General features: G+C 42.8%; 1 protein-coding gene across 1 annotated transcript in view; it reads left to right on the top strand.

Moving 5' to 3' along the window:
* Nucleotides 1–1,098: 1,098 nt before the first annotated feature.
* LOC138284949 (protein mono-ADP-ribosyltransferase PARP14-like) overlaps nt 1,099–11,715 on the top strand; it is a 745,301-nt gene continuing 734,684 nt past the window's right edge. Inside the window, exon 1 of the mRNA XM_069224296.1 lies at nt 1,099–1,375. Within this exon, the coding sequence (XP_069080397.1) occupies nt 1,189–1,375 (187 nt within the window). The 5' untranslated portion in view covers nt 1,099–1,188. The remainder of the gene's footprint in view (nt 1,376–11,715) is intronic.

Raw genomic sequence — 11,715 nt, 5'->3', positions numbered from 1 at the left:
CAACTCCCCCCACCCATGTAAGAGATGTAGATGTAATCCAGCCAGCTGTATCTGTGTGGGTAAGTAATTACAAACATAACTATTTAAAAGGGACTTACTGACATATTTTTTAATAATTTATAGTGCTCCTCATCCCGCTTTAGGGTGTCAGAGCACTTTACATAGCGAGAAGCACAAACTCAGGATTTATAACGTAGTGGGTGGTTGGGGTTCTGTACTAACAAGACTGAATTACTACATAAAGGAACCTTTTTGTAAATGTAGTCATAACAGATTGATTTAAAAAAAATGAAAAAGTTCTCAACACATGACCTGCAGTTACATGCAGCTCCTTCATATGGGCTAATAGCAAACTGTGTGAAATTAGAAGGACTGTAACTAAAACCTGAAGTAACGAAAAAGTCTCTGTGTCAAAAACAGGACCCCATTTAACTATCTATACAAAATACAAACCTATGATCTCCATGTTACACATTGTCCTTTGCAGCAGGCACATTAGCCCTTTATGCTAGTTTAGGATTCAAAACTGTGACAAGGCATAACTAAGATATCTCCACAAGTGCATTAGCCACCAAAGTTGTTTTACCATTATTATTATCCCCTGGCACTTAATAGACACATAAAGATCTCCGCAGAAGATGCCTTAACCCATGCGATATTTTTAAATTACTGATTTTTTCTGACCAAATAATTAAGCAGACCGTATTTACTGTCGCACTTGTCCTTGTTGCCAATCTCTTTGCAGCATATTAAAAAAACATAAATGTACACATTGACGGCCAGACTCTGCTTGATGACTCCGCCTCACGTGACTTCACCTCTCTACCTCTGCCACACCTTCACAAGCAATTTATAGGTTATTCTCCCAGTACATTTATTCCGAGAGAAGCGCAGTCCGTGACATCAACGACTTTTTACTGCGAATAGATTACAATTTCTGGAATTTAATGTCGTATGAGTTTCTATTCGCCTGTTTTGGGCGGGCATCTCTGGCCGTGGGCGAGGCACAACAACAACCCTCAGAAACACTCCCTCAAGTACTTTCTGAACTAACGACTTGCTTCGTAGAAACGAAACCGAAAGCGAAAGGCCCCCGTTCAGATTCATCTGGTTGAAGAGTGCGGACGGTACAGGAAGTCCAATCCCCCACGTCATTCCGAGCCGGGCAGCGGTAGAGTCAACACGGACATGGGGGACGAAGCTTACCCGTACCCCGTCCTGGTGCGGGGGGCCTGGGGTTCCCAGGGCTGCACCAAGGCGGTGAAGAACAAGCTGCTGTGCTACTTCCAGAGCCAGAAGAAGTCCGGCGGGGGCGAGTGTCAGGTCACAGACTCCCGTCCCGAGGAGGTGCTGGTGCACTTTGCGGGGCATGAAGGTACAACATAAATCTTTGCGTACTCTTGGGAAAAGCAGCACCAGTGCCAGGCTGGGAAAGGCGCATGTGGGGCTGTGAGATCAGATCGGGCGCGAGGAGCCTTCAGGCAGCGTTGAAAAGTGAAAACTTGGTGTGTTAGGGAGGGTCCCCGTGATAGTTTAATTGTTGAGGTAGACGGGATACAGATGTGTACGTTTGTTGTTACCGCTTTACCTGAAGTACGGTTGACTCCTTTCCCAGAGAAAAATAGTCAGTTTATTTACGCTCTAAGGTTCTGTAAAAGCCCAGACATGATACTTAAATAAACTTTGTATGAAATCGTTAAAATTCGTGTTTAACATGGCCTTTCTGTCCTTGTTTACTTTAATTGTCATTCAGGGATCATCACGGCAACTATAGAAGCAGAACAGATTTTAAAGTGGCTTCTTATGTTTACTGTGTACAGCGGGTACTGTTGTGTGGGGGGAAATACCTGTTTTAAGGGATTTTCCTAATCTCTGTATCACCTGTAAAGTAGCAACCCTGCTTTACCTCCCAGATGTTTATGTAAGTTTATAATTCTCCAAGTCATCTCGCCAGTGCAGTAAATATAATTGGAGATTTTAATTCGGTAGGAATGGTAATCGTTTACTTCGGGAAACCCATAGTTGGGGGGTGGCAACAGTAGGCCGAAGGGGTTCATCTGTAAAGGACAACTCCATGAGGAGCGTTGTGAGTACAATTATTCGTGCGCCTTTTTTGTACAAACTTCCGCCAGACATTGGTGACAGCTAAATTTGAAATCAGAGCTACTCTGACCTATCAGTTTGGTAACAGGCCGCATTTTTAACGCGGATATCTGTGTTGCTGCAGCAGGTTTCATGGTAACTGGTTAAACAACTTTGACGGTTCATGCGTTCTATTTGCTGGATGAATATCTCTGCACACAAGTTTGAATTATAAAATAGCCGAGAATGTTAATGCACCTGCTGCTTCGCATAGCTTGTAAGCGTGGGACACATTTGTATTTTATATAAGAAAGCTAAATTGCTTAATCCTTTTGCTGCAGAGATGCTTGTTATTTCCAGCTTACAAGTTTTTATCTTGGTATAACAGCTCCGTCAAGTATGAATCTGCCCCAGAAAGCTCCATGTCACTTGCAGGGGATACATTTTGAAACCCTGCAGGGTTTAATCAGTCTTTCATTATCTTATGCTTGATAAAACTAGATGTAAAAGGTAGTAAATAATAGTTTATCAAGTTAAAAAAATGTATGCTCTATAATGTATATAATATATTGCATTGTCAGTATTTACAGTTACATGGAAAAGAAAGTACACACTCTTAAGATTCTGTGCGTTTAAGTATTATTATAAATCCCACCTTTAACTAGTCATAACCAAGTCTTTACAGATCAATGTTATCTAATGTGACAACATATACATTTAATTGAGTCATCTTTTATAAACATATACAAACCTTGTATGAAATGTAGGGGCCGCTAATTGCTACCATACCATTTAAGAAAGTAATTAGAAACTGGAGGGGTGTAATGTAATATTTAACTTTGGGGAAAGATGTGAGTGTGAAATTCCATAACACTTGCTGCAGTGGACCTAACTAAAAGAAGAATTGGCAATGCCAATAGGTCTCACCTATATAAGACCTATTGGCTTTGTTTTGCCATGTTGAACACCAGTGTAGCTCCTGTTCAGCATAGCTAATGGTTAGTGGCGTGGAGTGGGGGAGTAGAGTGTTGTAGAGTGGATTTGTCTGAATGTTATAGAGTAAAGTAGGAGGATTAGAGTGTTGTGGAGTACAAGGAAGTAGGATTCGGTGGCAGAGAATGTTGTGGGGTGGAATAGGGAGGAGTGGGTTAGAGTGGATTGGGGTAGTGTGGTGGATTGGATTGGAGTAGAATGGATTAGATTGGGGTGGCTTGAGTGGTGTGGGGGTGCATTGAAATGGGGTGAGGTGGATGGGATTGGGGTGGATTAGAGTGGCATGGATTAGATTGGATGAATGGGTGGTTTTGGAATGGAGTGGTAGGGCTGGGGTTGATTGGGGGAGGGGTGGATTAGATTAGGGTGGGGTAGATTGGATTGTGGTGCGGTGTGTTGGTTTGGACTGGGTGGATTGGAGTGCAGTGGGGCAGATGGATTGGAATGGGGTGGACTGAACTGGGATAGGCTGGGGTGGATTGGATTGGACTGGGGTAGGTTTGAGTGCGGTAGACTGAACTGGGATGCAGTGGGCTGGACTGTACTAGTGTGTGGTGGATTGGATTGGTAGGTGGATGGGAGTGAGGTGGATTGGAGTGGGGTGGAGTGGCATTTTAAAAAGTAGGATATGTGTGTTTAACTCTTATATGTCCTGGCAATGAAAAAACTTCTTAAGTCGTTTTTCACTGTTGTAAGACCATCTCTCCCATAGATTAACACAGGGTTACCTTATTCACTTAATAAGTGATTACTCTGGTTTGGGAACAGGTAGGGAATTACTTCTTGCACTTCTATGAATTGTAATTTAAAATCTTCATTAATGGTAAAGTGGATTTTTAAAAATGCCACTTTTGAAAAGTTTTTGTGCCTAAAGCAAATGTGCCATTCTGTCAGTTTCCAGCATCCTGAGTCACATGACTGTGAATGGCTCTCTTTGGTATTTACACTGTAGCTTCCCAATAGGGAATTACTACTGGATCTGAGTCAAAAGAACCTTTGTAAACTTCGAAGAACTATGGAATACAATTTGTATTATACTCCAGTTTGAAGGCAAACGTATTTTTACTTCTCCATCTTTGCATTCAACTCAATAGGAAAACCTGCTGGCATCCGATTGACACTTCGCAATAAAAACAAATCACTTTGACATTGGAGCATCTTATTATATCCAGTGGATGTGACTCACGTTGTGGTGGTTTGGGAATGCATTTGTGGTGGAATGAGAGCCAATGGGAACAGTACAAGTCAGTGACATGGAACTGCACAACTGAGTGTTTACTAAATAAGAAGATAATGGTAAAAATAATGTAGATGTTGAACCCTATGAAAGAAACCTCAAAAAAAGTACTTTGCCCATGTGTATTTCATAATTCCCAATCCAATTTGGGTCAGAAGTTAAAATATAGCCCTAAGGAGGCATAAGAGATGCACTCTGTGAAGCATGTGTTGGCTGTTAATGTCTCCAAAAACAATGTCTTTATTCATGGTTTTTAACATTTTTTGTAATGTAATTATTATTGATAAAATATTTTCTAAAAGAGTATATAGCTTTTGTATTGAACTTTGTATTCCACAATGCTTTGAAGTTTAGAAATGTTCTTTTGACACCCCTCTAATAATAATTCCATATAGGGACATCACAGTGCAAATACAATATGAAGTTAGGCTGTGCTTGTTAGGGGAAAAATAGGAAGGAGGGTTTGAGTCATTGCAGGGCCTTGGGTGAGCACTTGTTGCACACCCTGGAGCTTCCGTAACAATCCCCTGTGTAAAAATATGTGACTCTCCTGAGGTGTTTTGTGTATTCTTTCCAGACATGGTAACAGAAGGGCCTTGGGTACGGACAGGGTGGTTATCTCTTGAGCAAGATGTCCTGGGTTGTACTGTCTTCCTGAGCTTCAACAGAGAAGCCTCAGAGCTTGCCCACCCCCTTCCTGACTTCTAAGAACTGCCTGCCCTGCCACTGATAAATGCAGCTCACACCTAGGCCTGCCTGCATTTGTTACCATAGGCAGTTTTGAGCCAAACCGAGGGGAAGGGAAAGAACTGACCAGAACCAGATTTGGGGGTAGGCCAGGGAATTCTCTCACATTAAGGCTGGCATCAAATATAAACATAGCACCTTCAGAACTGCCATGCTGTCTGAAGACTAAAGATTGGACCAGCTTGCTCTGAACCTAGGCTCCGCCAAAGTGACTCAAAGGATCAGTTGACTGGCTTCCTATTTCAGGTTCAGTGAGACAACAAGCTTCCAGAGGCCTCCAGGCAACTGCCCAACTGACCAGCATTGTCTGGACCTCCTTGAACCCTGCTGCAGGTCTCTAACGGAGTGAGCCATGATCCCCCAAGAGGTGCCACCCAGGTCCTGGACTACTGGCTTGCATTGGAGTGTTCTGCTCTTGAGAAAAAGTTGAAGATACTGAGGTTTTGGGTTCCCTGTGACTGCAAAGTGACAGCTTTGTGCCTAGAAATGACCTCCAGCAACGACCACCAATGAGAAGCTCCAAACTGGTTTTAACCCCGATAGCGACCATCCGTGTCAACCGCCAACATGAGGTTCTAGGAAAACCTGCACTTTGCGCAAACAGCAATCTCCCGCAATGACCGCCTATGCAAGGATCCAGTGCTACAACAGCAAACGACCATGAAGTCTGACCTGCTCTTCACAATGACAGCCTCCTCCCGTCCCCCCCATTGTGAAAAGCAGCTCCACACACCAGGTTCAGCAAGATGAACCTGGTTCCTCCGTCCGACCCACACTCCGTCGCTGTCGATGTGAACTGGTGACTACCCTGGTCCAGTGTGACCAGATAACCGCAAGTAGTGCTTTCTGCTTTTTGGTGCTATTTTCACCTAACACTTTAAAAACTCATATCAACAGTTCTATTGATTGGATTGTTTTTGTTTTGATGTCACTGTATTTATTCAATGTTACTCTATTTTTCTAAATTGTTTTGGGATTTTTCTTGTGTTGTATTTTCACTTTATCATTGTTTGACTGGTGCATACTTTACAGTTTGCCTCTAAATTAAGCCTGCCTGTTTTTGTACCAATCTACCATAGGGATAAGCACAGGTTTATTTAGTGACTTTTGTGGTTCACCCTGACAATGACTGTGTTTATTATTTGAGCGGGCCTTCCACCCCTACTCAAATAAAAACCAAGTTTCTTATAGGGCTCTCTCATTTTCTGTCACAGCTATGCCCAAAAGAAAGGGCTGATTTGTCATCAGTCCTATTTTTGTTTGAATATTATCATGGCTTGGCGGCACCTAGACGCCAGTAGAAAGAAACAAATGGACACAACTTGTTATCACTTCAAAAGTACTTAAGAGAAACCACAATTTGGAGGTAGGTTTTTAAGTTTTTCAACCCCCACCACGTAAGAGATGTAGTTGTAATACTTCCAGCTGTATCTGTGTGGATAAGTAGTTACACACATAACTATTTAAATGGGAGTAACTCATTTATATTTTTTAATAATTAATAGCGCTCCTCATCCCACTTTAGGGTGTCAGAGCGCTTTATATAGCGAAAAGCACAAAGTCAGGATTTACAACGTAGCGCGGTAATTGGGGTTCTGTACTAACAAGACTGAATTACTACATAAAAGAACCTTTTTTGCAAATGTAGTCATAACAGATTGAAAAAAAAAATGAAAAAGTTCTAAACACATGACTTGCGGTTGCATAGAGCCCCCTCATGTGGGCTAACAGCAAACTGTGTGAAATTAGAAGGATTGTAACTAAAACTGGTAGCAACGAAAAAGTATCTGTCAAAAACAGGACCCCATTTAACTATCTATACAAAATACAAATTTAGAATCTGCATGCAGGCACATTCGCCCTTTACGCTAGTTTAGGAATCAAAACTGTGACTAGGCACAGATCTCCCAGCAAGTGTATGAACCATCAAAGTTGTCTTACCAGTATTATTATCCCCTTACATTAGCTAAGCACACAAAGAACCCTGCAGAAAATACCTTAACCCATAAGATGTTTTTAAATTACTGATTTTTTCTAACCAATTAATTAAGCAGACCGTATTTAACTGTCACATTTGTCCTTGTTGTCAATTTCTTTGCGGCATTTTTAAAAACTTAAATGTACGCATTGATGACCAGACTTCTTGATGACTCCGCCCCACGTGACTTCACCTCTCTACCTCTGGCACACCCAGTTTATAGGTTAATCTTCGGGTACGTTTATTCCAAGAGAAGCGCAGCCCGTGACAACAACCACTTTTTTACTGCGAATAGAATACAGTTTCTGGAATTTTATCTCATATGAGTTTCCATTCCTCCCTTTTTGGGTGGGCATCTCTGGCCGTGGGCGAGGCACAACAACCCTCAAAAACACCCCCTGAAGTACTTTCTGAACAAACCACTTGACTTCGTAGAAACGAAACCGAAAGCGAAAGGCCCCCGTTCAGATTCACGTGGTTGAAAAGAGTCCAGACGGTACAGGGAGTCCAATCCCCCACGTCATTCCGAGCCGGGCAGCGGTAGAGGCAAAACGGAAATGGGGGACAAAGCTTACCCGTACCCCGTCCTGGTGCGGGGGGCCTGGGGTTCCCAGGGCTGCACCAAGGCGGTGAAGAACAAGCTCCTGTGCTACTTCCAGAGCCAGAAGAAGTCCGGCGGGGCGAGTGTCAGGTCACAGACTCCCGTCCCGGGGAGGTGCTGGTGCACTTTGCGGGGCATGAAGGTACAACATAAATCTTTGCGTACTCTTGGGAAAAGCAGCACCAGTGCCAGGCTGGGAAAGGCGCATGTGGGGCTGTGAGATCAGATCGGGCGCGAGGAGCCTTCAGGCAGCGTTGAAAAGTGAAAACTTGGTGTGTTAGAGAGGGTCCTCGTGATAGTTTAATTGTTGAGGTAGACGGGATATAAATGTGCACGTTTTTTGTTACTGCTTTACCTAAAGTATGATTCCTTTCTCAGAGAAAAATAAAGTCCGTTTATTTACGTTGTAAGAGTCTGCAACGGCCAAGACATGATACTTGAATAAACTTTACATGAAATCGTCAAAATGAGTGTTTAACATGGCCTTTCTGTCTGTGTTTATTTGAATAATCATTCAGGGATCATCAAGGCAGTTATAGAAGCAGAACACATCTTAAAGTGCCTTCTTATGTTTACTGTTTACAGTTTATACTGTTGTGGGGGAAATGCCAGTTTTAAGTGATTTTCCTAATTTCTGTATCGTCTGGGGCATTACAATACCTGTAAAGTAGCAAACCTGCTTTACCTCCCATATGTATATGTAAGTTTAGAACTCTCTAAGACATCTCGTCAGTGCAATAAATATAGTTGGAGATCTTAATTCAGACAGCAATTTAATGTCAGCAGACCCCTCAAAAGATTAAGACAGATATGTATCAATAGGAATGGCAGTCGATTACTCCAGGAAACCTCATTTCTGTATCGTCTGGGGCATTTCAATACCTGTAAAGTAGCAACCCTGCTTTACCTCCCATATGTATATTTAAGTTTATAACTCTAAGACATCTCGTCAGTGCAGTAAATGTAGTTGGAGATTTTAATTCGGACAGCAATTTAATGTCAGCAGACCCCTCAAAAGATTAAGAGCTATAGAGATATGTATCAATAGGAATGGCAGTCGATTACTTCAGGAACCCATAGTTGGGGGTGGCAGCAGTCGGCCGAAAGGAGTCAGCTGTAAAGGACAAATCCATGAGGAGTGTTGTGAGTAAAAGTAATCATGCACATTTTTTGTACAAACTCTGCTGCCAGAGACATCGGGCAAATTGGGGTAAAAGTCTGCTTTAATAGAACAGGTGTGGAGCCATAACCTTGGCATTAAGCCTTACAAAACTAAACTATCTAAATAATACATGTAACATCCTAAAACCCCACCTCCACCCTCTAATGAACTTCCCCCATCAACAACCCCTTCCGATCCCCACCTTAACCTGCCCAATCCAGTACCCATCTGTGCTGCTGTCCACCTTCTGTTGATACCTTTGCCTTTTCCTCCCTTTGTTCCTTCTCCAAAATCCCTGACCTGTCATCTTTGTACATCCGTACCCTTACCGCCCCCCCCCCCCCCCCCCCCAGCATGTCTGTAATAACCCACCACACAGAAAAACCCGCCAGGTGTTTTCCTGCCCCACCAAAATTTGTATCAATCCTGATCCCACAAATTTTCTCCCAAGAAGTCTGCAATTCGTATTCTAAGATCCACCAAGTAATGTTCATTACCTAAAAAAGATAAGTGAACCCCATCTTGTCAAAAAGCTCTATGTCCTTAAAACCAATCTCCTCATGATGTAATACCAAAATGCTGTGTGAGTAACAAAAACCTCTCATTTCCCTGTTCACCTTTTTCCGCTGCTTTTCAATTGCCATGAAAGATCCTGCCCCTTCCAAAACCGCCTAGGCAGCATGTCAGTCCAAAGAATGTGAGTCCCTGCCCATTCCTGTTTGATCCTCAAAAGATCCACCTTCATAGCTTTCAAAAGCCCAACACCTGACAAAGCCACTAAGTCTTTTTCCCCTAAATGTATCCCTAATAAGTCTGGATAAAACCCCTTAGCTAATTTTTGGGAAAGAACATATAGCAGTTCCCCCACACCGCATGCCACTTTTGCCCACCCAATAAACCTTTATTCTTGCCCCGTCCATTCCTAAATGCCAACCAAAATGTCTTGCTGCAGCATGCTTCTCGGCCCAACGCACGAAGGAATGCCCAACTATCCAAACCAAACAAATTGTTCTGTCCAGGCCAGCCACACAACCTGAAAAGATAAGAAACAAACAATTACCCAAAACAAAAGACAGCATATTAATTAACATAGACTTGAAGGACTAGGTCTCACATAGCGCTTATAACATTGAGACCTTCAACGTTCTAGATCCATTATTGCCCTGTCTGAATGTCCAATTTTTCTAGCTTCTGTAGCAGCCCCATCCAAATTGAATGAGTACCATAAAATTGGGGTGGCAAACCCAATTTTTTAATCGCCACCTTTAAAACTGACAATAACTGATGTGACTGCAACTGTGAACCATTTTCATGAACGAATACAAACCTGAAGTGGTTCGGTAAAATCCTGGAAAATACACCGGACCCGACGGGGGTTCATCACCTTGTATACGCACTTTGTGCCCTTTCCCTTGCTGATCAGTTTTGGATGCCCTTAACCACAGGTAAATGGCCCCTGCTCTTGCTCACACATCAGAACGCATAATGCCCGTCTTACCTTTTTCGCCCAACAGCTCTGTGACTCTAAAGGCCCCATGAAAAAGCCAAGACATGCACAGGAACATTAAAACCACTTCCCATGGAGAAAAACAAATTTCCTTTGAAACTAAAATGATATCCTTAAGCAAATGGGTCGTTATCGGGCGTATATGATCACATTTGCACCCCCTCGTCTCATCTCATCCTGCCAAAATCCTTCTGCAAATCTCACCTTCCATTGGATCATAACCCCAGAAATACTTACCGTAAAAGGAAATACCAGACAACTTACCTGATATGCAGACAAACCCAACTCAATTTGCTGCATATTAAAATGAACTGCATCTTCCCGTCTTTCTCTAAAAACAAAAGGCCCACCCGACCTCTGAACTGCATCTGACTTTAAAAATTCTTACCAAGCCTGATCATAACTTTTTCGTGTAAATAGAGCTATGGTCTGTTGACTCAACTCCAACATCCTCATATACCTATCTCCCACAAAAAACAAAGAACTCCTGTCTTCTGTGCATCCACTCCTGGTGCAAGACCACAGAATCTCTGCCACTGCGAACGAGAGAGCGCATCAACAATAATATCGTTCACACCTGGAACACACTTAGCCTTAAACAGTATATTAAACTTCAGACAATTTAAAAGAAACATCCTTAACAATTTCAGCACTTTCTCATCTTTAGCTTTTTGTGAATTCGCTAAGTTCACCACTGTCTGATTGTCAACATTTAAAACATTCCTGTTGGCTAGTGCCTGCCCCCATAGCGACAAAGCCACAACCAAGAAAAAGAACTCCAAAAACTGCAATACTATGCCTAGCCTCTTTCCGTGAATTTGTCCAACTCTCCGCCACCCAATGACCATCCCAGAACAAACCAAAACCAATTGAAACAGAAGCATTCGAAAAAATTTAAACTTGCCAGAACCAATCCTCATCATTCAAAAGCATAGAAACACTATTGAAATATTGTAAGAAGGAAATCAGTAACAACAGATGATGGACGGAATGCAGAGCAAATCAAACATTCACCCCCAGTCACAGATCTGGGTTTAATCCATCAGTTTTTTTGCTTGCCATGCCATTCCAGTTTGGACCCAGCCATATGCAAATCAGTCTTGACCCTGTTCCCCATGGGAACAGTCCAGCCCAAACTGCCTGGCCAGGTCCTCCCTGGACCAGAAAAAAGCATCCTGGGACTAGTTTCAGGGTATCACCCTTCATCAGCCAGGCTAGCTTAAATCTGGTGGCATAGCAAGCACAGGACCCACGTCTGGGCATACCCTTCCCACTTGGGGCGACAAAAGCAAAAACAACAGATGATGGACGGAATGCAGAGCAAATCAAACATTCACACCCCCAGTCACAGATCTGGGTTTAATCCATCAGTGTTTTTGCTTGCCATGCCATTCCAGTTTGGACCCAG

Source organism: Pleurodeles waltl, chromosome 3_1, assembly GCF_031143425.1.
Source record: "Pleurodeles waltl isolate 20211129_DDA chromosome 3_1, aPleWal1.hap1.20221129, whole genome shotgun sequence".
Taxonomy (NCBI): Eukaryota; Metazoa; Chordata; class Amphibia; order Caudata; family Salamandridae; genus Pleurodeles; species Pleurodeles waltl.
The sequence above is the reverse complement of the archived record's forward strand: the minus strand, read 5'-3'. Positions and strand labels throughout refer to the sequence as shown.